This window comes from Mus caroli, unplaced genomic scaffold (assembly GCF_978045245.1).
Source record: "Mus caroli unplaced genomic scaffold, Mus_caroli_1 scaffold_13, whole genome shotgun sequence".
In the NCBI taxonomy this organism is placed as follows: domain Eukaryota; kingdom Metazoa; phylum Chordata; class Mammalia; order Rodentia; family Muridae; genus Mus; species Mus caroli.
The window spans coordinates 34,901,548-34,926,510 of NW_028227268.1; the positions used below are offsets into that span (position 1 = coordinate 34,901,548).

Sequence of the window (24,963 nt, forward strand, 5' to 3'; positions counted from 1 at the left end):
ACTGGCAGCGCTGGCGGTTCCCTTTGCGTGTCTGGACTGGTTCTTAACGACCTCCGATTGTTAACGACCGACCAACCTTGCCGTCCTTCGAGACCTGCATTGCCGCCAGTCCAGAGTCTCTCAGCCAAGAGAGGAAAACTGGGTCTGACTGCCATTAGCTAGCTGGGGCTTCTTAGTCTGTAAAAGGGGTAGAGGGACAAGACTGAAGCGCCTGGAGCCAGCACCCGGACGCAGGTCACCAGTAACGCTGGAGGTCTTCGTGATCCGCGCCACTACTAACCAAACAGAAGTGGCAAAGATTCCGATTCTCGGCGGATAGTCCGAGTCCTGGAGTAGGTCTAGGCCCTGAGATACTAGGCTAGTGTCCTCACGTCTTGGTTTCTGAAGTACTTACAGTTACTAAGTCATAGGAAAACAGAAATCTCTCCTGAGTTCACTGTTTTAGTTACAGGGTCTAGAACCCGGGTCTAACCTAGCACATGCGTGATGCTGAGCTCCGTGGAGACTATGGCATTTTGTTTTTCCCTATGTCCCAGCACTTTAATTACAGGACCTTCAGCATTTGTTCAGCACTGTACCACAAGCTTCCTGGAATTTAGCGCTTAATTCTGCATATCTATTTAGCCAAATCTGGGGAAAGCCGGAAATCAGAGGTTGCCAGGTAGTTAATACCTTGTTTTTCCCAAGAGCAGCTACAAAATGAAGGTATTGTATACGGGAAACATGGAGGCTTGAAGCTCAGAAAGTGGAGCCAGAGTAGAAATGGTCAATAGGACAAGCTATGTTGTAAGCTGAGTGAACTCTATAAGCGAAAGGGAAATTTCCCCCTTTCTGTTTCCTACTAAAAGCCAGAAACCAGTACCCCTTTCCATCAGCCTTTCAAACTAGTCATAGAGCTATGTTTCCAAGAAATGGTAAAAATACAGAGACACCTGAAGCCACATATAGGTTAGTTTATTTCCTCTGAGTCTCTGAGAAGTCAGCAGGGATATAAGGCGAACTGGTAGGAGCTGCGGGGGGGTCCTGAGCAGAGCTGATGCAGGGAATAGAGGCTGGCATAGGCAGGAAGAAGAGATTTAAATATTCAGGTCCAAAAGCCAGTTAGTGAGTCTCCTTCATCTGTCTTTGGATTTTGTGTAACATCTCCTGCATCCGCCGCAGCTGAAACAGGCACATACATCATCAATACAAGGTGTTTGATAGGAAGAGTCTGACTGTATTGAAGAAGTGTCCCCAGATTCTAATCCCTTGAGTCTGGGACTTTGGTGGCCCTTATGTATGATGGAAATGGCAGAACCACTCAACATCCCACCAATGTACCAGAGCATAAGGATAGGTCCTTCTATTCCCAAGCCAAGAGATAACGAGGCTTATCAAACGGAGGACTTCCCAGACTGACATCCGCATTGTATTACTCTCACCTCTTCATCTTTCTCCCGGATTAGCTTCTCAGTTTCTGGATCTGTCCCTGGTGGGACAGCAGGGATAGGGAAGTCAGTACCACTCTCTCTTGTCAGTTTGCTGAAGGGAGGGGGAAAGGAGGGTAGTAAGGTTGGGGGGACCCCAGCACCAACTTGAGTGAAGCCTGGGGCCTGCAGAGTAATAAGGGGAGGACGTGGGATTCCCCTGGCCAGCTTTGTCCTGGCTCCTGGTCATACTTGCGATTCCGTTCCTTCACTACTAGCCGGGTCATGCTCTGGATGCACTGTGCCCTGTAGTTCTCGTAGTGTGTCTCTCGGGTCACATCCTTTAGGTCCTGCATGTGGGTACGCACCAGCATCGTCCTCAGCTTGACGAAGTCGCAGTGACCTGGGTTTTCCACTGCATGGCAAGGCTAGGAGTCAGCCAGGGTCAGAGGTAAAGAAGAGCTCCTAAGGGCAAGGGGACTGTGGTCCCAAGCTCAGAGCTTTACCTTCCACAATGCCCCAAGGGTAGAGGCGGCCTCGAACTCTCCGCCCCCTGGCTTCTACCACAGTGTTGCTGCCAATCACCGCAAATGGGATGCTTTCCTAAGAGAAGGTACAGTGGCCTGTCAGCATCCTTGTTCCATCCCCTGTCCCTCTCCACTTGGGTCTTCTGCTTTGCTCTAAGATGACAGGGTCTTCTTCCACCCCAACAGTCTGTCCTTGTATAGAATCCTCCTCCCCTCTTCTGCTCAGCAGAAACAAGATAGGGAGGGGATGCCCTAGGGTGGCCCCACCTTTAGGGCTTGGTCCTGTAATTTGAAGTCCTCATCCTCATCGGAATCACAGTCTGGGAACTGATAGATCTTGATTCCAAAGTGCTCAATCTCCTCCCGGATCTGGCAAACAAATGAGGGGTCCACAGTTCTGGGTACCCCATCCTTTCTAGACGCCCACCTGGCCCCCTCCCTCCACTAGCCTCCCTCACTTTGCATTTCTTTCGGTCCACTTCAGGAGGCGTCAGTGTGTCTGCCTTAGCCAAGATAGGCACAATGTTGACCCGCTGATGCAGGGCCTTCATGAATTCAACATCCAATGGCCGGAGCCTGGGGAACAGGAATCAGTGACCACCCGCTAGTGGTAGCCCTGCCCTGTGGTGCTACTCGGCCTGTTCCCTTAGTAGACCCCAGTGGTACCAGGAGCCTCAGGCTCAGACCATACCCGTGGCCAAACGGTGAGATGAAGTACAGGCAGCAGTGCACCCTGTTGTCTTGGATGTTCTTGCGATTCAGGCCACTCTCATCTCGGAAATACTGCTCAAACTGCTGGTCGATGTATTCGGCCACAGGCTTCCAGCTGGGGCAAGGAGAGACAAGCAGAGAGACTGTGGGAGTGGGGGCTGCCTGGGGAAGTCTGGCCTGAGCCATGTTTTGCTTTCCTACTTGTCCAGGGAGATACCTGAGTAGGATGGGAGGATTTCGTGTCTTGAGAGAAAATTACACAGGTAGTTTAATAAATACTAGTTTGAGGAGCAAAAGGGACTGAGGGTGACAAGGCAGAGGACAGCCAAGGGGCAGCAGGTGAGCACTGAAACCAGGGAAACTCTGGGTTCATGGTCCGCCTCAGAGCCTCTGCCTCTCCAGAGCTTCTTGTCGTTCCTACACAAGAGCCAGTTCTCCCACGACGGTGTCTCTGACTATAGCAGTGTACAGTGCTCTCCACTGTATAGCCATATGGATATTACTCCACAGTCGTCCACCATGAAGCAGTGTTTCAATAAACCTTGAGATCCACATATTCCATTAGCCCCACAAGATAACTGAGCTCAGACAATGCCACGCTAACATCATAGCGCCCGTGAGTGCCTCACATGTGCCACCAGGCACGGAAAACAGCACGCAGCTAATGAGAGCCCTCACTTGCTAAGAATGCTTGCCCACAAGACACAAGAGCAATCCCAGGAACACAGGTGAAGGGACAAAACTGGTTCACAGTGTTTTTCTCTCATCTCCATAGGCATGCCCCTGCACAAACACACCATTCACCCTGACAATACATTTATAAAAATTATTTTTAAACTTTTAAACTATAGCACACACAAAAAAGTATCAATAGGGATGACAAATGGCTGTCACTTCATTCACCATAATGCACTAAAATATATGCTTTCTACTGATGAAAAGTGTTTATTGTAAAACAACTGCTGTAGGCCAACAGCAGCCTCATTTGTCTTATGTTTGGTCTCTTTTCCCTTGAGAGATCATGTCCAGTAAGGGATCTACAACATCTGGCTCTGTGTTAATAGACTCTATGATGTTCATTCAATGATGAAATCACCTAATGATGTGTTTCTCCAAGTCTGCTGTCCTCACAGTTCAACAGTGCCCCTCTCCGTTTGTGTCTGGGTGTCTGTGTGTGTGTGCATGTGCATCTGTGTGTGTATGTGCATATGTGTGTGTGGATGCATGTTTTAAGAACTTCACTTTTTAGGCCTTTTGCTCTTCTGTTACCTAGTTTAATGATTACTGCTGTGACATCAGTACTTGGAGCTCAGCACTCTCATTTTATACATAAAGGAATTAAATCAGAATCCTCTGAGAGACTTCCTCCAGATCCTCTACCACTTTGTGACTGACGCCCAGCTCAGAGTCAGTAACTGCACATGGCTTGACCCACCCATTCCTTATCTGACACAACTTGCTACAAAATGGCTCTCTCTCCCTCTGCTCCCCCACTACCAACCACCAGGGTGTGTGCCTCCAGGGATGAGGATGTCTGTTCCAAATCCCTAAAAATGCCCACCTTTGCATATGTTTGTGTTCCATTTATTTCTCCTAGTTGACTAACTTAGTATCTATGGAGGTACATTATAAACAGTAAAGTAAAATTATCTGGGAACTATTATTACCGACAGGGAATTCTTACTGAAGTGGAAATTATTTACTAAAGGAAAAGGAGGTAAGCGGGTTGAAAGCTGTACCTTCTCCAGTGGAAAGCGAGTACTAGTTGGGATTGGAATTTCTGGACAAGCTGTCTGCTGAGACATGCTGCTAGAGCAGGGAAGATGTGACAACATGGTCATCTTCGGTCCATCTGAAACACTGATGGAAACCACAAGACCATGACCCACAAATAGCACCGTGCTGGAGCACTAACGTCAGAGATGGCCACTCAGTCAAGGCTCACACAAAGTTGGCGCTGAGCCAGTTCTCTGTGAGGACAGCCATCTGTGAGGGCAGCCACATGGTGTGATGAAAAAGCAGGTGATGAGGGTTTAGAAAGGCCTGTGAGGGTCTGGTTAGTCAGTAAGACAGTTACTCAGGGTTAGCACCATGGATATACAGCCTGTGCAGTCACACGGGAATGTGCACTCAGGAAGGCCACGCTTGGACTGATGTTCCTCTATCATTTTGAAATTTTTTTGGTTTTCCAAGACAGGGTATATCTGTATAGCTCTGGCTGTCCTGGAACTCACTCTGTAGACCAGGCTGGCCTCGAACTCAGAAATCCACCTGCCTCTGCCTCCCAAATGCTGGGATTAAAGGCGTGCGCCACCAATGCCCAGCGAAATTCTTAAAATTACAAACATGGGGACCCACAAATCTTGTTGCTGGCCCTGCAGTTCCCATTGCTAAAACACATAGGCATCATTCTGGATTATTTTCAAATCAAACAGATGATGTAGAAGTAGCTGGATTTTTGTTGGGGGGGGGCTTAATTGTTTGTTTTTTTGTTCCATGAGGAGAGAGATTGCAACCATCTGTTCAAGACCATGCAGTTAGTAAATGTCAGTCAAGAGCTGTGCTCTTAGTACTAATCTGCCCAATCCCTTCATCAAGCACCCTGCCCTTTTCTCCTGCTTTTTTGGTTCATTGCCTGCACCAACTCACTTAGGCGTGACCATTACCTGAGCATTTCTCTAGTACATGAAAAGCTAAGGTATGTGCTTGTGTGATGCATCTGTCAAAACCACCTTCTTTTTGTTAGGTAATCTAAAGCCAACTGGAGTTCCTTCCTTTTCTTCTTCCTTCCAACCCTCCCCCTAGTTCATTCTTTCTTTTTAGAATCTCATATAAGCCAGGCTTCATGGTTGAGACTGGTCCTGCCTGCAGCTCCCGAGTGCTGGTGCTGGGCTGATGATGTGAACCACGGTGCCACCTGGCATTCCCTTACTGGTCCCCTTCTCCCCTCCCCACCTCCCCACCCTCCTACCCCCCCTCCCCCCGCTCTTTTGCTTCTCTTTCCTTTACGCCTCCCTTCCTCTCCCCTTATACAAGATCTGTTTGCAGCATCTAAAATAACTATGGGAAAGAAAGGAAGGAGGGATGGTGGTGTTCATGTTGCACCTACGCGTGCTCACGGGCGTTTGCTCTTTTGAGGCTTTTCACTGGTGAGTCCTCACATCATCGAGCTATATGCACAGTAACGCATGCTTGCAGTCCCAACACTTGGGAGGCTAATGCGAGAGAACCACTGAGCTCAAGGCTAGCCTGAGTTACACAGCGAGTCCCAGGCTCTACACCAAGAGACCCTAATCTTTAAAAAGTTAATGTGAGACGCTGTGAGGCAGATCTCTGAGGTCAAGGCCTGCCCAGCCCGCATAGTGAGTTTCAGGCCCACTGGGGCTATATAGTAAGAGTGTCTCAAATGTAAACCTAACCACCCATCCCAGTCCTTTTTCTCTCACTCCTACAGAAGAGACAGCTGTCCAGCTAAAGGAACCCAGCTGTCCAATAAGGTCACTGGCCTCTTCATCCTAGCAAATATGACTATGTCTGTGACCGAGTGTGACCTGTGTAGATGCATGCAGTTTGTGGGTGGGACAAGGGCAGCTGGGGCTGTACTTAGTCAGACATACCACTCTGTGTTGTTGACTGCATCCCCAAATCCTGGAGTGTCCACAATGGTGAGCCGCAGCCTCACTCCCTTCTCTTCTATATCCACTGCGTGCTTAGTAATCTCCACGGTTTGCATGATCCGCTCTGGAAAAGAGGGAAACTGAGGCAAGGACAAGGGTGTGGTCTTGCCCAGCCTCCCTCCCACCCCCCAAAAAAAGCCCACCCCAGCTAGTTTTGCTGCCCAGACAGCATCCCTTTCCACCCCCAGGCGCCTGAGGGCCTGTTCCCTGGGAACCAGCAAAAAACATATTTCCCAACACAGGAAATGCCGGTGGCTGTTGGCTCTGGCCCCAGCCTCTTCTCTGCTCCAGGCTTTTTTCTTGGATTCCTGGAATCCTTTAGGGGTCAGAAACTCTTACAAAGATCAGGATCCTGGTCCCTGCCCTGCCTCTGCACCCAAATCTTTTTATTTCCCCCCCACCACCACCACCCCATAAGACAGGGTAGCCTTGGCTGGCCTTGAACTCTCTCTGTAGACCAGACTGGCCTGGAATTCACTGTGATCTGCCTGCCTCTGCCTCCTGAGTTCTGGAATTAAAGGCATGTGCCACCACGCCCAGCACAGCACCCAGATCTTTAGGGAGCTGGCCGGTGAACTTGCCAGGCCAGATAGGTCTAGGGAAAGAAGCCATAGATCTCTCCAGAAAGCCTGGGGCTCCCAGCGTGCCAAGGAGGGCCCCAGCTCCAGCACCTGTGGGGAGTTGAGTTTCTTTCTCCTGTCCTTACCTTCAGCGCCGAGCAGTTTCCGATCCCGGTACAAGTCGGTGAGGAAGAGGCTGTTGACAAGAGTGGATTTACCCAGACCAGATTCTCCTGGTGGAAGAGAAGACAGAGGCACCGACTCAGAAGGTAAGGTTCACCCGATCAAGACCTGGGACAAGCTGCCGCCTTGCCAATGGGAGCCAGAGCAGCCAAAGCACGGGATTTCAGAGCTGGAAACTTGTACGGCCTTCTTGATTGAATGAAGCCAAGAGACTGCCCAAGGGAGCAAGGGAGGGGGGGATTCTACAAAACTGTTAGTCAGGAGCATCTTCTCCTGAATCTGCATCTTTGGCCAGGCTTTATGTGACTTTGCAAAACAGAACAGAGTCCTCTGTTGTTCGTTCTTTCCCCCCCCCCCCCGTGCACTCTTTAGACCCAAACACATATCCAAGGCACTATGTCAAACACCCATGCCCACCCCAGCCTCCACCCTTCTCACCTGCCACCATGAGTGTAAAGTCGAAGCCTTTCTTCACAGACTTCCTGTGGACTTGATTGGGGAGGGTTGCAAAGCCCACATACTCCTTGTCATCCTAGTAGACAGGAGACACAATGCATCAGAGTGAGCAGCAGCTCGGTCACCAGCCTTCCTCTTTTCTTCTGGGTCTTTGCCTCATCATCTGAGGCTCTGGACTGGTCTTCAGTCCCTACTGTTACTTTGAGTTTCCAATGCCTTCAAGGCAGAAACCACTGAGCTGGGGCTGATGCAGAACAGAAAGGTCCCCCAGACACATCTAATGCACAAGCCCACACACCTACCCCAGGCTCTCTTCCTGCCCTCCCCCGGTCTTTCAGCACCCACCCCACTGAGTGGCAAAGGCAGGGCTGGAGTCTCTACCTCAGAGGAATCATAAGGATCGAGCTTGCCCCATGGACTGCGGGGCCTGGAGGAAGGGCTGAGAGGGGCTGGGGCACTGAAGTACTGCTGACTGTCAGAGGGCTGGGGCCACAAGGAGCCTCTAAACTCCACGTCATCATCACAGAGGTCTGGGCTCTGGGGCCTTGGCTCCAAGATCTGGGGCCTGGCCACCCTTGTCTTGGACTCCGCTGAGTGGTAGGGTTCGCTTCCTGGGAAATCCTTCACGAACTTGCTCAGCTCAGCATCATCACTGCTGTCCTCCAGGAAGTGCTTGATCTGGGGGTTGGGGTACAGGAGGTGGGAATGGCAGAAGAGGGCGAGATGGGAAGATGGAGGCAAAAGGCAGAAGGTGAAAAGGAAAGAAGGAAAAGTACGTGTGGTTAAAAGAAACAGCAGCAAAGCCAGAGGACGTGCCCTCCACCTAGCCCCGCACACACCTGCGCACTAGCCTCCCCAGGCCAAGAGACAGGAAAGGGCTTCAGACTCCAGCCCTACAAAGCCCTGTTCTCCTAGCAGGTCATCACCGAGGCTGCTGCTGCAAGCAGCGATTCCAGAAGCAAGTAAAGAAATCGGACTGAGGAAGAGGAGGAGGAGGAGGAGGAGAGGCCAAAGACTGAGTATGCCGCTCAAGAGGTGTGCAGACTCAGAAGAGGATGGGACGCTGGTGGGCAGGGAGGGGGAAGGGGGCTTGTCCTCCAGGTAAATAAAAAGCCAGCAGACAGCTCAGAGCCTTTCACTGCTGGTCAGGGATCTGGGGACCTAGGTGCATCTTCTGCTACCGGTACTTAGTTCCAGGTGTGCTGCCCAGGCTTTAGGCCCCCTGACCCTGCTTTCACTCTAGCTGACGAACCATGCCCAACATTGGCCTAAACCCCAGTAACACCTTCCTCCTGCCCTGTGGATGCTAAATATGGAGGGCAGCCAGGAACAGCTAGGTGAGAGAGGATAAAGGAAACACGGAAAAGGCCTGGGAAGTCTGAAGTATGGCTAGACCTCCCTCTCTAAACATGCACCATATACTGGCAGCAACATCTGGGGGAGGGACCTCTTAGTTGCCTATATGCCCTTTTCCCCTGAACTCAGCAGTACAGGAAAGGTTACAGCCTCATCTAGGAACCCCAAATGTGGGGTGCTGAGAAGAGACGGGGCTGACTTTCCTGCAGAGGCCTGTTCTATCCTCGTCATAGAAGTCAAGTGGTTTCCCCTACTCTTACCCTTAGCTCTCCCATAGCCATAAGCTTCATAAGAGTTCCCTCTCCTTTCGGGGGTCAGCATTCTTTGTGGGGTGCCTGGCAGTGCTGGGCTCATCTCTGCCTCACAACACCCACGTGCCACCCCCAGACAATGGACAAGGGCCAGCTGCAGAGGCTGAGTCACCCTCTGGGGATTGGCCAAGCCAGCGGGGTTACCCTGGACCACTGTGAAGTCTCAGCCAAAGCAGGAGAGGTGAGATGGCCACAGCCTTCCTGCATAGATAGCATCATTTTACGAAGGTCAGAAGTGAAAGGGACAGACATGCACCCTGTCAGGTTTATGCTAGAAGAGACAGAGAAGGGGAGGTTAGAAGGGAGAATCTTGTATGATTCAGGTCCCTACACCTGCTTGTCATCAGTCTTCTGAGGATGCTTGGCCGGGAGAGAGGAAACTAGAACCAGCATTGGACCTTAATGCCCCCAAGAGGCTGTGCTGAGGCAAGGCTGACTACTGCTCCCCGTGCCATTACATCTGAGGGCTAACGGGTTAACCACATAACCCCATTTACGCCTGTCGGCCTGGCAGAAGGATGAGCCATTGCCCCTTTCACACTCGGGTGTCCCAGCTTTGCCAAATTCATCATACAGCAGCAGAGAAAGGCTGGAGTGGCTCTTGTTGTCTGGCAGCTAATGAGGCTGGGGACTTCTGGAAATTCTCCCTGCACCACCCCATGGTGACCCAGAAGTTGATCTGGGGGTCTTGATAAGCATTTTCGACAAGACTGCGTTCTCTTTGGGGAACCAAAGATTGGGAAGCACTAATGGAAATCCCAAGCCCACAGAGCTACAAGGATCTCAGCACAACCATCTTCCCTGCCAGACCTGATGGTACCATCAGCATGGAGAAGGCCAAAGGACTCCAGACAAGGGGTTTAAGGTACTAGGTTCTTTGCCCATCTGTCTATCTACCTCCTCCAGCTTTGCCAGGGACCAGCTCTGAGCCCCTATGCCTGTCAAGGCCAAGTGGAAGACCACTTAGGTCTACCCATCTCCCCGAGCACCACCTTACCCCAGCTTCAGTCCCGTCCTCGGGGACAGAGTTCCCTTGCCATCCCAGTGAATGGTCCATGCCCCACACTTGAGACCCCTGTCAGCGCGCTCTAGGTCTAACTTTATCTCCAGGCAAGGGTCCTCACACAGAAACAGGCTTCTCTTGATGCTCCTGCTGTCATCTGGCTTCCTGATTTGTTCCTTCCCCCTTTTTCTTTGACCCTACTCTGTCTCTGTGGAATGTTCTTCTCCACCCCCACCCCTCCCCTCCTCTCCCCTGGGCTCCCACCCTCCAAGGACGGCTCAGCTACATCAGGGTCAGTTAGAGCCTCTGCAGCTCCCTCCTCCTCTGATTGGCTGTCCCATGCCGCCTGCCTGCTTCCTACCCTGGTGGGCACAGCACCAACCTCCCAACAAGTCTGCAGCACAGGCTTGGTCCACTTAGCTTCTCTTGTTAACCCCTAAGGACACTGAAGCCAGCTTGAAGTCTGGGACATAGATCCCCAAGGTGACTCTCGGCCCATAAGTACATAGTGAAGGCCAACCAAGGAACCTGTGTCCAAAGATTCCAATCCCTTCCATCTTGGTCTTTAACTTTAAGCAACGCTAAAAGAGGGTGGGAATGCCCGATAATCCCCTGCATACAGGTTCCATGGGAATGGCCCCACACTTCTTCCCAAGTATCCCATTGTTTTTCCTGAACCAGAAGAAGCTGCTGTCCCATTGTCCACAAGACTGCTGCTCGATTTCCCTGCAGGGAACTCCAGCCACAAAGGAATCTTTTGCTCCATGCATTCCGGGCATCAGCCATCCAAAGATACATGACCTCTGTACTCGCAAAGACCTATGTCCCACTACCTTATCTTTCCCACAAAATCAGTAGAGCACTTGGTCTCTAAGGAGCATGGGTTCAAAGCAAAGGAGGCTGGCATTCCAGAGACCAATTAAGGGTCTTAGTGGAGGTATAGAGATGGGGCAACCACTAGGAGTCAGGAGGCCAGGGTTCCTGCTTGGGGCAGAAATACTCTTTATGAGCCTGAATAGTGTCTTAGTTCTAGGGCTTTAAGGTCTTTCTTTGTCTTTCCTTCCTCCCAGGACAGCTGAGGAGAGAGAGCACTCACTCCCAAGTAACAAACACCTCAAGCCGATTTGATGCTGAAGTTTGTCTCAAGTCACACAACTGGTCATTAATAGTGCCCGTCATTCTTTTCATGTGGAAATTCAAACTTGCTAGAGCTCTTCAGCTGGAGGTCTCTGCACTTATTTCCAAAGGAACCCGGGTACTGACCTTCTCCGCTGGCAAGACACAACACAGAGAAGTGTGGCCTGACATGAACCAGTCAGCCCAAGCATTTGGCTGGTTGTGAGGAGAGAGGTCTGAAACTGGACATTTGGGTAGTGTGGGGTATCTTTAACTAGAAAAGAGCAGGGTGGCCTCAGCCAAGCTGAAAGCCCAAAGACCTCAGCTGAACTGAACTTTGTGTGTGGCAGAAAAAGCCCCCCTGGTTCCTGCTGGGTTTAGCACTGGGGATAATCAGCACTGCCCCGGGCGTCTATCTTAGAACAATCAGTCTGTCCATCTCCCATGTGGGCAGAGGGTTGGGGAACTGGGATGAGGACAGGCACAACTTGGCCTCTCCCAGGAACCCCCTTTTGAGTAGGTCATAGGGTCACTAACAGTTCCTGGCCAAAACTTGGGCCTCTGCCTAGACACAGCTTGAGAGACGAAAGGCCGAAAGGGTGGCCTTCCTAGACCCGAGAGCTTCTGATTCCACGGGGCCCAGAGAGTTCCCTTTTGGCAGCTGCTCACAGCCAACATCCTGCCCTGTGGGCTGATCACCAATCCCCTCCTGCTGTAAACAGCTTGTGTCTCCCCATGCAGAAGGCAAGGTCTGGAAGAAGAGGGTGGTGTGTGGCTCGGAAGCCCTCACCCCCATACACTGTTTCTGGCAGGGCAACAGCAGAGGAGCTGATATTCTCAGAGACAAGGGTGAAAACTTTTATCTGGGGTTACAGCTTTTCTTCTCACAGGCAGGTGGCAGAAATGAGTCCCCCGTCCCACCCCCCCGCCCCCCCCTCCCACCAACCCCCACACACTGCAGAAGGACCTAGTTGCAGGGACGGGGTAGATGCAGCAGGAAGAATGTTTCCCATGGTTCTGGACCGGGAGGCAAAGGGATAGAGCTGATCACGCCCCTGCACAATAGGATACTGGACATGCCTCTTCCTCTCTGAGAAAGGTCCAGGGGATGTGGGTCATTCTGTCATCATCCCTTTTAGTGAGGCTGGCTGTGTTTACGGATTTCCTCTGTGTTTTCCAAAGGAAGTTGATGCTGGTCTCTGTACCCCAGGTAGGTGAGGAAGGGTCATCCAGGTAACACAGCTTATTCGGGCACCCCCTACCATCCTCATCTCCATCACGAGAGGCCACCAGCAGGCACCTCCCACAAAACTGACCTAGTCCTTCCTCCAAGACCTTGGGCAGCACCCTGGGGGTCTCGGCCCGCTCAAAGCAGCTCTGCTCAGAAAGAATAACTTGAGAACGGCGACGCGGCGCGCCTAGCGCCAGCAGTGCCTTTCTGAACCGGGAGCCGGGAACAGTACCTCCCGCCCTGCCCAGCCAGAGCTGCAGCGCCGAGTGTCCCCCTCGGAGCAGCCCCGGAGTGGCAGGCTCTGCGTTTCTGGCTGTCCTCTCTCCTTACCATGGTTGCAGCCCGAGCCGGGCCAGCTCCTCCTGGACAGCGCCCCAGTCACCCGTGATGCGAGCTGCGCACCGACCTCGTTGCACCGCGGGGGCCCCCACTAGCCTTGCAAGAGTGCGGTCCGCTGGTGGCAGGGTGGGGCGGGGCTAGTCGGGCCTGGGGCGGGGCCTGTACCTCTGCAGCCGCGACGGGTGCCTGCGTGAGCTTCTCCTGAAGCCCAGGGCTGCACCGGGCAACTGCTTTTTTTTTTTTTTTTCTAGAATAGTCTCTCCAGGCAGTGTTGCACCGTAGGAACTCGAGTCAGTTCTCACAGAAAAATAAACCAGCCCACATGGCATCCCTGGAAGAGAGACTGCCGGGAGGGTGAGCTGTGGCAAGAGTTGGAGAGAGCTTTAGTTACCTCCCGGAGATTCAACAAGGATTTTGGGGAGTGAGCTGACTGAACATCCAAGTTACTCATTGCTCATACCCACACTACACCTCCTATGAGGGAAATGTCAGACATTCCCCACCTCCACTCAAGCTGTGAAAAAGACACAGGTTAGCGGCAGGTTCCTTTTTGTTCAAGACCCCAGATTAAAGATTAAAGAGGATTTGCTGCATAAATTATCCAGAGATCATCTGCTGGTTGGGTGGAATGAAGAGGCAGAATGGCTCTAAGAGGGAAGGGGTAGCCTTGCCTGGGGCAAAGCAGATTCGGGAGGCTCTCTGGAAAGGCCAGCAGAGCATAACCAGCAAGGCAGGCCATGCCTCGGACAGGCAAATGAAATGCAGTCAGAGCAGCTCTGGGAACATTAGAAGGTCAGAAGGGTCAGAGCAGCAGCTAGCTGAACCGGGGGTTGAGAAGGGATTTCCTGAGTTCAGTAGGGTCTGAACTGGTCAGGCTCCTGTGAAAGTTTCCAGAAACTTGTCCCTCCCTGACCCCCAAAAGCCCTTCCCCAAGGGCAGGTTGAATGACTGGCCTCTGCCTGAATATGCTTCAGGCAAAGCTAAGCTCTACAGCTATCACCCTCGCAGTACAAGTGCTGGCCAGCAAGCTGAGGAGAAACCTGTCTAGTTGGGAGACCTTAGGCAACTCCCTTCACCTCAAGGCCCCACTTTCCATCCCCTGAAATTAAGGGGACAAAACTAGATGGCTTCTAAGTTTCTAACTGTTCCTTCTGGCTTTCTAAACATGGATGCACTGTGGACGGAGGGTGTGCTGTATGCTTCTATAGGCCTTAGAGGCAGATGGGAACAAGGCACAGGTTTAGCCCTGAAGGGTCTCTGAGGCATGTGGTGGGGGGCCTGCAAGCTCGGCTCTGAGGCTATACATAGGCTCCAGACAAAGGTCTGTGGAAGACAGGAGCTACCAAGCTGCACCCAGAAAAACAAAGACACAAAAGGGGAAGTCCAGTGCTGTTGGAAGTCTGTGGTAGCAGTAGCCTGCGGCGGCTGTAACATCTGAGTATCAACCTTAGGCTACTCACAGCATCCCCTGGCCACCAGCACACACCTGAAAGATGCGTCATCAGTAAGACACATCAGCAGTCTTTCTAATCATGTGGGTGGGAGTGGGACAAATCTGCATCAAAGAAAACAGACCCCGGGGCTGATGTAGCTATAAAGTGCTTGCAGTAAAAGCTGGAAGACCTGAACTTGGTCTTCAGAATCCATTTAAAAAGCTGGGTGTGGTGGCCTACTGTAATCCCAGCATGAGGAATGTAAAGACTGGGGGATTTCTGGAGTTCACTGGCTGGCCAGCCCCAGGACCCAGTGAGAGAGCTTGTCTGAAAACAAGGTGGCCACTGTCCTGAGGAACAACACCCAAGGCTGAACTCTGGCCTGGTTTCCACAGGTACACATGTATATGCCTGCATTCATGTAAGGCAAGGTCAGCAGGCCTGACCACAAAGTCTTGTTTTCCTTTACTGTCAAATCCTAAGCCCTAAGCCATTCTGAGTATGGACGCAGAACCATCTCAAAAGGCAGCTCGGCTAGTTTCTCTCTCTTCAGCTGTGGCTGGACTCTCCCAGCTCTCCAGAACCACTTGCTGCTCAGGGTCCAGAGACCCACATATCCTGAGGCATGTTGGAGCCAGCTTGCCTTGAAAAAAGCCCCAAGAGAAAAAAGCCTTAGACCATAAAACTCTGATCCACGCCAAACAGCATGGGTCTCAGTGGTACACAGTCCCTTCTATCTCTGGTACTATAACATGCTGACTGAAATAACAGCTGAAGATAGGCTAAGCCATCCCTTTCCCACAGGCCTGTAGGCTGACCCTGTAGCACTCAAAGGGCTCTGTGAGAGCCAGGCCTTAGCATGTGTTCCATGGCAACAATGTCTATTGAAAAATCCCTTGATCTTCCTGGGCTCACTGAAGGAAACTGGATCCTCCCCCCACCCCCACCCCTGTATTTCTGGCTCTTTCTCTGTATTGATCAGAACAGGATCCACATTTGGTCAGAACATAGCCCAGATCCAGCCTCTCTTCTATAAATCACCCTTCCCACCTCCTGGTTTCAGGTGTGGAGACCCACTTTGCCTTAACCCCTTTCATCTCAATCAACTCTGGGTCTCCCTTGAAATTCATCATCCAGAGAGGTAGGCATTGGTATCCTCAACGATTTGCCTGAGCACTGCTAGCATGGACAGCCAAACATCTGAGGAGCAGACAGCGTGGCACAAGGGATCCTATCACTCCCTGGGAAACTCAAGCCAGCAATCCCAGCCACAGCCTGACACCCACAGTCCTCTAGAGACATCTTCTACCCATTCATGGACTGGGGTTGCATGGCATAGTAATTTTCATAAGGACCAAGCCAGGACCTAAGTTCAAGTCCAAGTCCAAGATACGGAATGATTACACCGGAAGTCAATATTTCAGCTCTGTATGATGAGCAAAAGGTCACGATAGTGCCTCTTGCTAGCCATTTCCCGTAAGTGGTTCAAGAACCAGTAGTGTCTCCCTTCTGCCACAAAGGAATGACTTACTGAAGATACAGTCAAGAGCTCTGGTGGAGCCAAAGTGCTGGGTGTGTCTTTCTAGGAAAACTCATCAAGTCTGTACAGAAGCAAGAAAGAGAGCTCCCTTAAGCCCACCCCCCACCCCCCCACCCCCTCACATACATACACACCCCCAGCTGCCTCAGGTTCCACGTTCCTGGAACAGGCCGGAGATGTGGGTGTCACCTGCTATGTGGCTACACACAGAGAGCAGCTCTGAAGCTCAAAAGGTGCTAGAGGCCAACCATTTTGATAAAGCAGGAATTTCCATCACAGGAGGTCCAGGTGGGAAGGGCCTGGCATGCCTTCTGACGTCATCACTCCCTGACCGTCTGACTCTCCTAGCTTCCCAGCCGCTCTTTAAATACCTACTCGGCTTCTAAGCGTGTGGACTCAGTACCCTGCTGTCAGTGGAAACTGATGTACCAAGGTATTTGCCATGCCGAGTCAAAGTATTCCCTCATCCTGGCTAACCTTCTGTGCAAGGAGGCTAGCTGACTCATTTCATTAGACTTTGTTTGTCCACACCCTTTCAAGTGACCTGTCTGTATACATTTCTCTTTCGAAATAAGCAACCCCCCCCCCCGGGGTGGGGGGATGGGGAACGACACTGGAACGTGTCTTCCATTTTAACCTCTGCTGACTTCTATCCTGGGAATAGAGAATCTGTCATGTGATGGTAACAGGGCCCTGCCCCCAGGAGCTGGCTAATCAATACATGCCGGCTAAAACAGTGCAGGAATTAATTTTCCATTCTGGTGTTAGTGCACAGGCTAGCCCTCGGGGCCCTGACTTCACTGACCCGGTACATGTCCTTCCTTCTGTCTGCTCTCTGCCTCTTCACTCACATGAGCAGGCCTGACTATTGCCCTCGGGAATACGCTTCCCTTTACTGGACCTGACCTTCTGAAACGCTGAGAACTTACTTCACAGGAAGCTGCGGCTACAGGAGAGTCTGTACCACACTGAGGGGCAGTAGAATGGGGTATCTCTTAGTGTTTTCAGCTTTGACAAACAAGCTCAGACCCTCAGTTTCTTCATCCGTGAAACAGAGGAAAAAAATGTTTACGCCACAGGTAGCTAGCAAGATTCAGTAACATGAGAAGGTAAAGCCACTAGAATGAACAGTAGCTGTTATGTCTGCAAATGAGGACATTATCAACACCAAACCAGCTGCTGCCAACTGTGGCTATTTCAAATGTTTTCCCTCCAGAGGATTAGGAGTGCCCATGTGTGATGGGTATAGAGGACGGGAGAGAAGAATGCCGGAGTAACGCCTTAAAGTGACTCTGGAATATGCTGCCGTTGCCTGTGGGGTCAGCTTTTCGGGTCTTGGTCTTAGACCGACCAACACAAACTCCCAAGAACAGCCACTACAGAGGCTTTTAGGTGACTTTTGACGATGGTGGCTCTACCAAGGAAGAGTCTGGTCCTACCAGGACAAGTCTGAGTGCTGGGGCTTCTCTCAGGAACTAAGAGACATTACTCACATTCTGTCACCCTCCTCCGAGCCGCGGTCCACTTGAGGAGCAGCTGTCTTTCTGCTCCCCCCCACCCCAGCAGCTGAACCAAAGGCAGCTGAGCAGAGGGTGAAGGGACATGGCCGGCTCCCCTGATCATGACAGCGGCCTTCTGGCTGAACAGCTGTCAGGATGGCTTCTGGGCTGAAGAGGTTTCTTCCTCGCTTCCTCATTCAAGTTGGCCTCGTGAATCCAACCTTCCACTGTCTTTCTCCTCACTAAAGCCATCACCCCAGACATCACTAAAATACTCTAAGTCAAAGAACTGGAAATGGAGTCCAGTCGGGAGAGTGGTTAGCTCTTCGAGGTCCACTGATGGGATTGGGGAGGTCTGGAGATGTAACCTGGTGACTAAGAGCACTGGCTGCTCTTCCAGACCCAGGTTTGATTCCCATTGCTAGCACGGTGGCTCACAGCTGTATATAGCTCCAGGTCCAGTGATCTGATTCCTTTTTCTGGTTTCCTTGGGTACCAGGTACAAACATGGGACACTGACCCACATACTTCCAGACAAAAATACCCACATACATATATTAGGTAAACAAAAAAGAAAAGCATATACTAGGAAGTTTAAGATGTGTGTGCCTGTGTGGGGTTATTTTGACAACAGAAAACTAAGGAAGTTTAGCTGCTTCAGTCCCACCATCAAAGCCATGGAGGAATCACATTTTCCTGCCCTGATTACAATAGGGTTAAGAGCCAGCGGGTCTTAAGTGAGGCAGGGAAATCTGCCTCTTGGCTCCATCTCCAGAAGCTGGCCTTAAAATAGACCAGTCCACAACTTTTGGGTTGTCCAGGACTAACGAGGGCTCATGAGAAGCAGGACTTTCAATAATAAACCCTAAGGTCAGCCTAACCTGTCCCCACATTAGCAAGTCATGGCCAGAGGCCACCAGCTGCTCATCCTGCTCCAGAAGTGGCTGCCCGTGATAGGTGCAAATGACCGATGTGCCACCTGACGGGGTAAGAGGCTGTGAAAGGCCTTCAGAGGTACCCTGCCTCATTTTCACCCACATTGCTCTTTGCTTCCAAAATCAGCCTCTCAACCATCAGCTAGAGCAGTTGTCCTAAATCTGTGGGTCAGGTGGGGTCACCTAGGACTGTCAGAAATCACAGACATTTACATTACAATCCATAACAGTAGCAAAATTAGTTATAAAACGACAAAAATAATCTTATAGTTGGGGGCCGCCACACCATGAGGAACTGTATTAAAGGGCCACAGCATTAGGAAGCTTGAGGACCACTGCTCCATACAAGGCAAGACGACTGGGGCAAGTGGGAAAGAGAGTTCCCAGGATTCCTTTCAAATAGTTCGCATTGTGGGATTCTGAACCTCCTCCATGAATGCAGACACTCCTAGGTTCCTAAGAGGCCAGGGGCTTTCCTTTGTAAATAAGGTGCCTCAGAGCAGAGCTCCCCCCAGGCTTCAGAAGGCAACAGGAGTCTGACAACCCTCTCCTTCAGGGATCAAATGACATGTGACCCTGAAGGCATTTCAAGTCTGCCTTGGATACCACTGAGATGGCCTCCTCTGCTAATTGCCCTAATTTCTAGCATTGGTGTCTTGCATAATTGATAGATGCAGAAAGAAGAAAACCACCTCATCCTCTGGTCGCCTAGGAAGTCATATCCAGAGGCCAGGGGGTCCCCGTATCCTGTAGGCAAGTGATCTGGGGACTGGAGTACTCCTGCCCATCAGAGGCATTGCAGCCTTTCTTATTAAAAGATGTGTTATTTCCAGAAATCCCCAGGCCAAAGGAGAAGGCAGTTTCCTGACCCACTTCCTGTTGAGATTCTGCTAGTGCACATCCAATAGGAATGCTCCTCTCGGTTTAGCCCCATCTTCTCTGGGGAGATTCCAACCTCTATCATCCCAATCCATGGGTGAAACACAACTTCTCAACCCCACTCCTAGACAAAAGGACCTCAAAAAAGGATTCAGGAGATCAGCAGAGTCATGGGCAGAATCTGGAGTTATCCATAGCTGCAGACCCAGAGGGGCTTATGAAGTTCAGTATTCTCCACAGCTGTGGACCTGGAGGGTTCACAGTGGAGTGTTCAGTAACAAACACTGCCTTCCATGGGCCAGCCACTGGGGTTGAGCCACTAGAGAATTCCTGCTGGGAACGGAATCTGGAACAGTCTCTATGGTCAAGTACTCCCAAATCAGAGGAACCAGGGTCCTTGCACACCAGAACCACAGAATCTCCATCCTGAGCCTGCCTGAGGGTTATGCAATCTGAAAGGACCGACTGTGGGAGTTGGTTTTTCATGGAGACTACTTTGCCTAGCTCTGTGCAAACCCTACCTCTAGAGAGCCAAAGGAGACCCCAGCCCAGCTGCCTGAGAACCTCTCTTCCCAAGCTTCTGGGGAGCAGTTTTGCTACTGAGCAGGACTGAAGAGCTGTAATTATCCAGACAGGATAAGAGCTATTTTGGGAAGAAGTCATTCTGCTGCCAGAACTTTTGACTTCCTAAACTAAAACAAGATGCACAGAAAAGGGGGTGAGGGTGGGGAGGGTGGAGAGAAGCCTGCTTAGTCACAGGCATCAGACCTTGAACTGAAGAAAACAGTTTTACCCCTTTCAAAGGTGTAGCTTTGTATTAGGGTATCTATTAAGATATCTCCCTCTGGCCTCAGAAAGGAAGCTGTAGCTACCCTCTACTTCCCCTCCTCCTAGCGCCCCATCTCCTAAGCTCCATCAAGAACATTCATTCAGCCTGTTGTTTGTTTGGGTATTTGAGCATAGACTAGTATCTATTTATATATTGGGTTTTTCTTCCTGTCTATGTCTTATCTTCCACTTGTGTAGTTAGTATCTCAAAGCAGTATGTGTGTCTGTGTCTGTCTGTCTGTCTGTCTGTGTGTGCACACGCCCGTGTACTAGTGCCTAGCAGAGTATCAGACATCTGAAAAAAAAAAACTGTCTATGGAATGAAGGAATGGGATGGGACTGGAAGCAAGCAGAGGAAAGAGGGGCTTCCTGATTTGCTTGGCCTTAATCTCTAAGAGTGCCTTCTCCCTCCTTCCTACAGCTGAGCTCAGGACGGGGGTGGCAGCTGCATTCCTGGACACCCCCTCCTCCAGCTGTTCTGTTATCTGAGCTCTTGCTGTCCCCCCTCGTTTCTATCTCAAGTCAACTGTTCATCCCGGTCGGCTAGCCATGCACAGGACTCACTAGAGATTTGCTCGGCTTTGGGTTGACAGAGGAATGTGGTCAAAGGAAAGAGTGGAAGTCGGGAGAGCTTTGACCATCTTATCAGACGTGGACCAAGAGGAGCACAAGTACTTAAGGGAACAGTCCACTTGCTGCAAAATCAGGACACTGCCAAATTTAGGACACGGGACTGCCAAGGGCAGAGCCCACTTCATGTTTCTCCAACCTGAGGACTCAAATAGTGTGTAACCCAGAAAAGCGACCCCTTTCTGAAGTGCCCTAGGCAGGAGAGGGAAGGGCCAGATGGGGAATAATCCAACTTACAGTGACCTAGTCTTCCCCTGGAGCACTGGGTGAAAGATCTTCACACTTTCTCTTCAAAGCTGCAATTTCAGCTCATGTAACATTTTTGTACAAACACCGCTGCACAGGGCCTTTTTGTGCAGTGGACAACCTACTAACCACATGTGGTTCTGTCTCCTTCTACACCCCTCCCGTCAGAGGACAGGAGTAGGAATTAGATCAAGGGCTGGGACCATGGACTAGAAGTTATCTCCCACAAGGATTCTTACCTCCTCGTCTGTCAAAACAAAGAAGTAGAAGCCAGGCATTTCCGGAGGTGGACAACAAATGGAATTCAGGAAGTGTCAACATGAGGGGGCAAAACAGTGTGTTACTAAAGATGGCCAGTTGATATGAGAATAGCCCAGCCCAAGTCCCTTCCTAGGGCCCCAAATGGCCTAAAAACTGCAGCTACCATTTACTGAGTGTTCATGATGCTTTACACGTAAAGCAACTCACACCGGTCAGGCCCTCCAAATAGGAGGAGGGCTTGGGATCGGAGTTGGTGCACTAGGCTTTTCCCTCCCCAGAAATGTCACCCACAGCCTTGTTCTATGTTCCATTCATAAATAGGATAAGGACTTATCATGCCATAATTCTATGCTACCAAGACACACTATTGGAGGTCCGAGTCCCACGTTCCCATGCCACCAGTGGCCAAGCACAAAAAGGAGCAAAGGATCTGAGAGGATCTTAATGATTCCAGAGACGAAGGCAAGAGCTACTAGTCTGGGTGTCAGGGGTGAGCCATGAGCAGGCCTAGAGATCCTACCAGGGCAACAAGTGAGAGAGGGTTTGAGGAGAGTTCTGAAGCCTTAACTTGAATCACTGGGGATTCAACAGTCAGCATGATTTCGAAGCAGGTGGTCTTGTTTTTGGTGATTTCCCCTTAAAACACATGATTGGGGGAAAGGGGGGGTTGGAGAGATGGTTAAGAGCACTGAGTACTCCTGCAGAGGATCCAGGTTCAATTCCCAGCAACCACATGGCAGCTCACAACTGTCTGTAACTCCAGTTCCAGGGGATCTGACGCCCTCTTCTGCCCTTCATGGGCACAGAGCTACACGAGCAGAAGACCCATACACATCAAACAAGTTAAACCTTAAAAGCTGGGTGTGGATGGTGGCACACATCTTGAGTCCAAGCACTCTGGAGGCAGAGCGATCTGTGTGTATTCCAGGTCAATCTGGTCTACATAGCAAGGTCAAGGCTAGCCAAGGCTATATAACAAGACCTTGTCTCAAAAACAAATAAAAATCTCAATCAATGGTAGGTAAGACCACAGGACTTGAATTGCTCTCCTTCCCAGATATGAGTTCTCATTAGAAGGAGACTGTTGAAAATGGAAAAGGGACACATTCCCAAAGGGATGACTAGTCATGGAATGTAAGGTGGAAAGAGAATTACTGCTCATTTAGTGCTAAACCCTAGCCATTTAGTTTCCTGACAGACTTAGCGTATAGGACAGACACAGAGGCCACTCTATCACCTGTCTTCTCACCCTTCTCCAAAGCCCTTCCCCAAGCCCTCCCGGCCTCTCACCCCACCCCCACCCCCCAAGAAGGGAAAGCACAGACCTTTCAGCCACCAGAGGATCCGGTTGTACATTTCCTCGGAAACATCTGAAAGTAACAGAAACTTGCTTTTTCCTGTGTGTGCAATGCCACCCTCCCTCCACACCTCCACCAGAACGTCCTCTTAGTCCTTGAACCTTTCACTCTTCTCCCACTTAGGACTGGGTACTGAGTGCTCACTGTCTCTCTTCCACCTTCTCTGTGCACTTTAATGCTCTCGGTCTCCTGGAAGCCCGAGACCCAGCCCACGTGTCCCAGCTACTCTACTTTGAAACCAGATTATTTACCTGAGGCTTCTGTTTGTTTGTTTGTTTGTTTGTTTGTTTGTTTTAACAGCCTTACTAGCCCTCACCCTGCCTTGGTTATTTCCACTCTGAGGAATCCACTTCCGACCCTGCAGTCCATTCTTTCTACCTTCCACGGAAGAGTTAAGCTGCAAAGCCTGTTAAGAGTCAATGCTCAACTCCAGATTTAACCATCTGCTCTGATGTCAGCAGCTTGGGGCTCACTGAAGCTGGCAGGCAAGGCACGGAGCACTGAGCTCAAAGATAGAACCAACTTTGGCACTAGCAGGAAAGCAGCCTTGGGGCCCAGAACATACCCATCCCAACCAATATCCCATTTCACTAAATGTGGGCTGCGGCTGGACAGTTTGCTTCCTTCACATACCCAAGAAGAAAGCATTGAACCCTTGAGTGGGTTGTTTGCTGGTGTACTTCGGGGTCTTTTGCACTTCTGTCAATGGTACTCGGTATAAAGAATCCTTCGGGGATGGTGGTAGGCTTGCTTTGTCTCTCTGGAACATCAGGTCCTCACAGAAAGGGGTTGAGTCCATTTCATAAAAGGACTCTAAAGGGTCTAGGGGAGGAGGCGACTTAGGTTCAAGATCAAATATTGATGAATGATTTGGGGGCGTTTCAACTTTAGGATTCAGTAAGGCCCACCATGAGCAATCAGGTCCATACCTAGGTAAGGACCGAGGGGGCAAAGGCCGAGGGGTCAACTCAAATGCTGAGGGGACATCGGTGGAGGGCTTTGTTGAAAGCTCTGGATACAGGGGAGACTTATAGGATCCTTCAGACACTGTTCGACATGTCACACGATGAGGTGGCTGCGTTGACTGTTTTCCTGGGGAAATGGTCACCTTGCGTGTGACCTCACGTTCTCGGGTTGGGGATCTCATAGTGTGCTCTGCTTCGGATATTAAAATCTTTGGGGAGGGCTTGGTCTCAATACAGACAGAACGCTCTGGTCGAGGTGGAGCAGCTCGGGGTGCCCCATCTAAATCTCTAAGGACAGAAAGTTTGAGGCCTGATGACAATTTCATGTTCTTTTGCGAGGTCTTAGGTTCTGAATATATTGAGCTGTGACCAACTTCTGGTTCCTGGGGAGGGATCTTTCTAATGACTATCTGAGGGTTATTAGCCATGCGAATGCCATGCTCTTGGACGGAGATATTTCTTGAAGATCTGACCTCAGCAGTAGTCCTTCGGGTGGGCTCTGTTTGTATAGCTTCATCCTTCGGGTATGCTGAAACCCTACGGGGTACTTTAACCCCCTGGGGGTTCTGGACCTTGGAGGGTGGGTCCTCCTCTTTTTCTCCAGTAAAATACAAGTGACGGCATTTTGCATCAGAGGTCGTGGAGGAATGGTGGCCAACCTCACGGCCTGGCCTGGTCTCAGTTCTTCGTGTTGACTCTTCCCTAACTGGACTGACGTTCCGATGTACTCCTGCGAGGTGGGAGGACAGCGTCTGGACTGACTGGTTCTTCCGATGAGGAGAGTGATGAGGAGAGTGATGTGGAGAGTGATGGCGGGGCACCTCTTTTCTTGTTCGGGTCTCAGTTCCCCGTGAAGTGGAGACTGCAGAGAGGCCAGGCCCTGGCTGTGGGGACACAGGACGTTGGTAGTCTGATGTTGAATGGTGAGTGGTGGATGTAGCTTCGGCTCTTCTCTGGGATGGGAGAGGAGGAGGAGGACTCAAGGAGACAGCAGCAGCAGCTCGCTGGCTTGAGGAATAATACCCGTGTCCCCGCTGAGGAGTGGAGGTAGAAACCTCTGCCCCTCTATGCGAAGAAACTGCTACCTTGGACCCATTTTTATTTGTCTTGTACACCTGATAGACTGTGGCCTTCTGGGTAGATGCCATGTTTTATCAGCAGGCTTGTTTTCAGGGTCCCGGTGAAGCATGAGTGTTTACCCTCATTGTTTTCAGAGCTGCTGTTCTCTGTCCCCCTTGGAAGTGGCAGCTGTTCTAAGAGTGTCTCACAGTCCTCTTTACAATCTCTGTCTGATGATGTCATAAAAGGAGCTTCCTATTAAACATCTTGTTTTACAGTTACAATTCTTCATAGAGAATCACTCCCCAGGTGGAAAGTAACTGTCTGACAATAAGCCTTTGGCCAAGTTTTTAAGAAAAGTCAGGATTTCCTTGTATAGAGGGAACTTCCTTATTCGTCTTGGATTCTAGGAGTTCTCAGGGACTCAGCCAAGGAGAAATCAGCTAGAAGACCT

The 24,963-nt window shown here is 50.7% G+C and overlaps 1 protein-coding gene across 8 annotated transcripts; it reads right to left on the reverse strand.

The window, feature by feature from the left end:
• Positions 1-937: 937 nt before the first annotated feature.
• Positions 938-24,682, reverse strand: Septin4 (septin 4). Of its 8 annotated transcripts, XM_021175572.3 has the most exons (14): positions 23,119-24,682; positions 22,453-22,497; positions 21,106-21,113; positions 7,902-8,198; positions 7,503-7,596; positions 7,028-7,114; positions 6,262-6,385; positions 2,625-2,759; positions 2,392-2,509; positions 2,201-2,302; positions 1,913-2,009; positions 1,659-1,821; positions 1,422-1,521; positions 938-1,161 (listed from the first exon to the last, which is right to left on the reverse strand). In XM_021175572.3, the coding sequence occupies exons 1-14, from the start codon at positions 24,596-24,598 to the stop codon at positions 1,102-1,104; spliced, it is 2,910 nt and encodes a 969-aa protein (XP_021031231.1). In that variant the 5' UTR covers positions 24,599-24,682; the 3' UTR covers positions 938-1,101. The 8 variants fall into 8 exon arrangements, with proteins under 8 accessions (XP_021031231.1, XP_085685820.1, XP_029339064.1 ...); XM_085829694.1 differs by lacking the exons at positions 21,106-21,113; positions 22,453-22,497; positions 23,119-24,682 and adding an exon at positions 10,312-10,374; XM_029483204.2 differs by lacking the exons at positions 21,106-21,113; positions 22,453-22,497; positions 23,119-24,682 and adding an exon at positions 10,185-10,305 and having other exon boundaries at positions 1,422-1,468.
• Between the last annotated feature and the right edge of the window lie 281 nt (positions 24,683-24,963).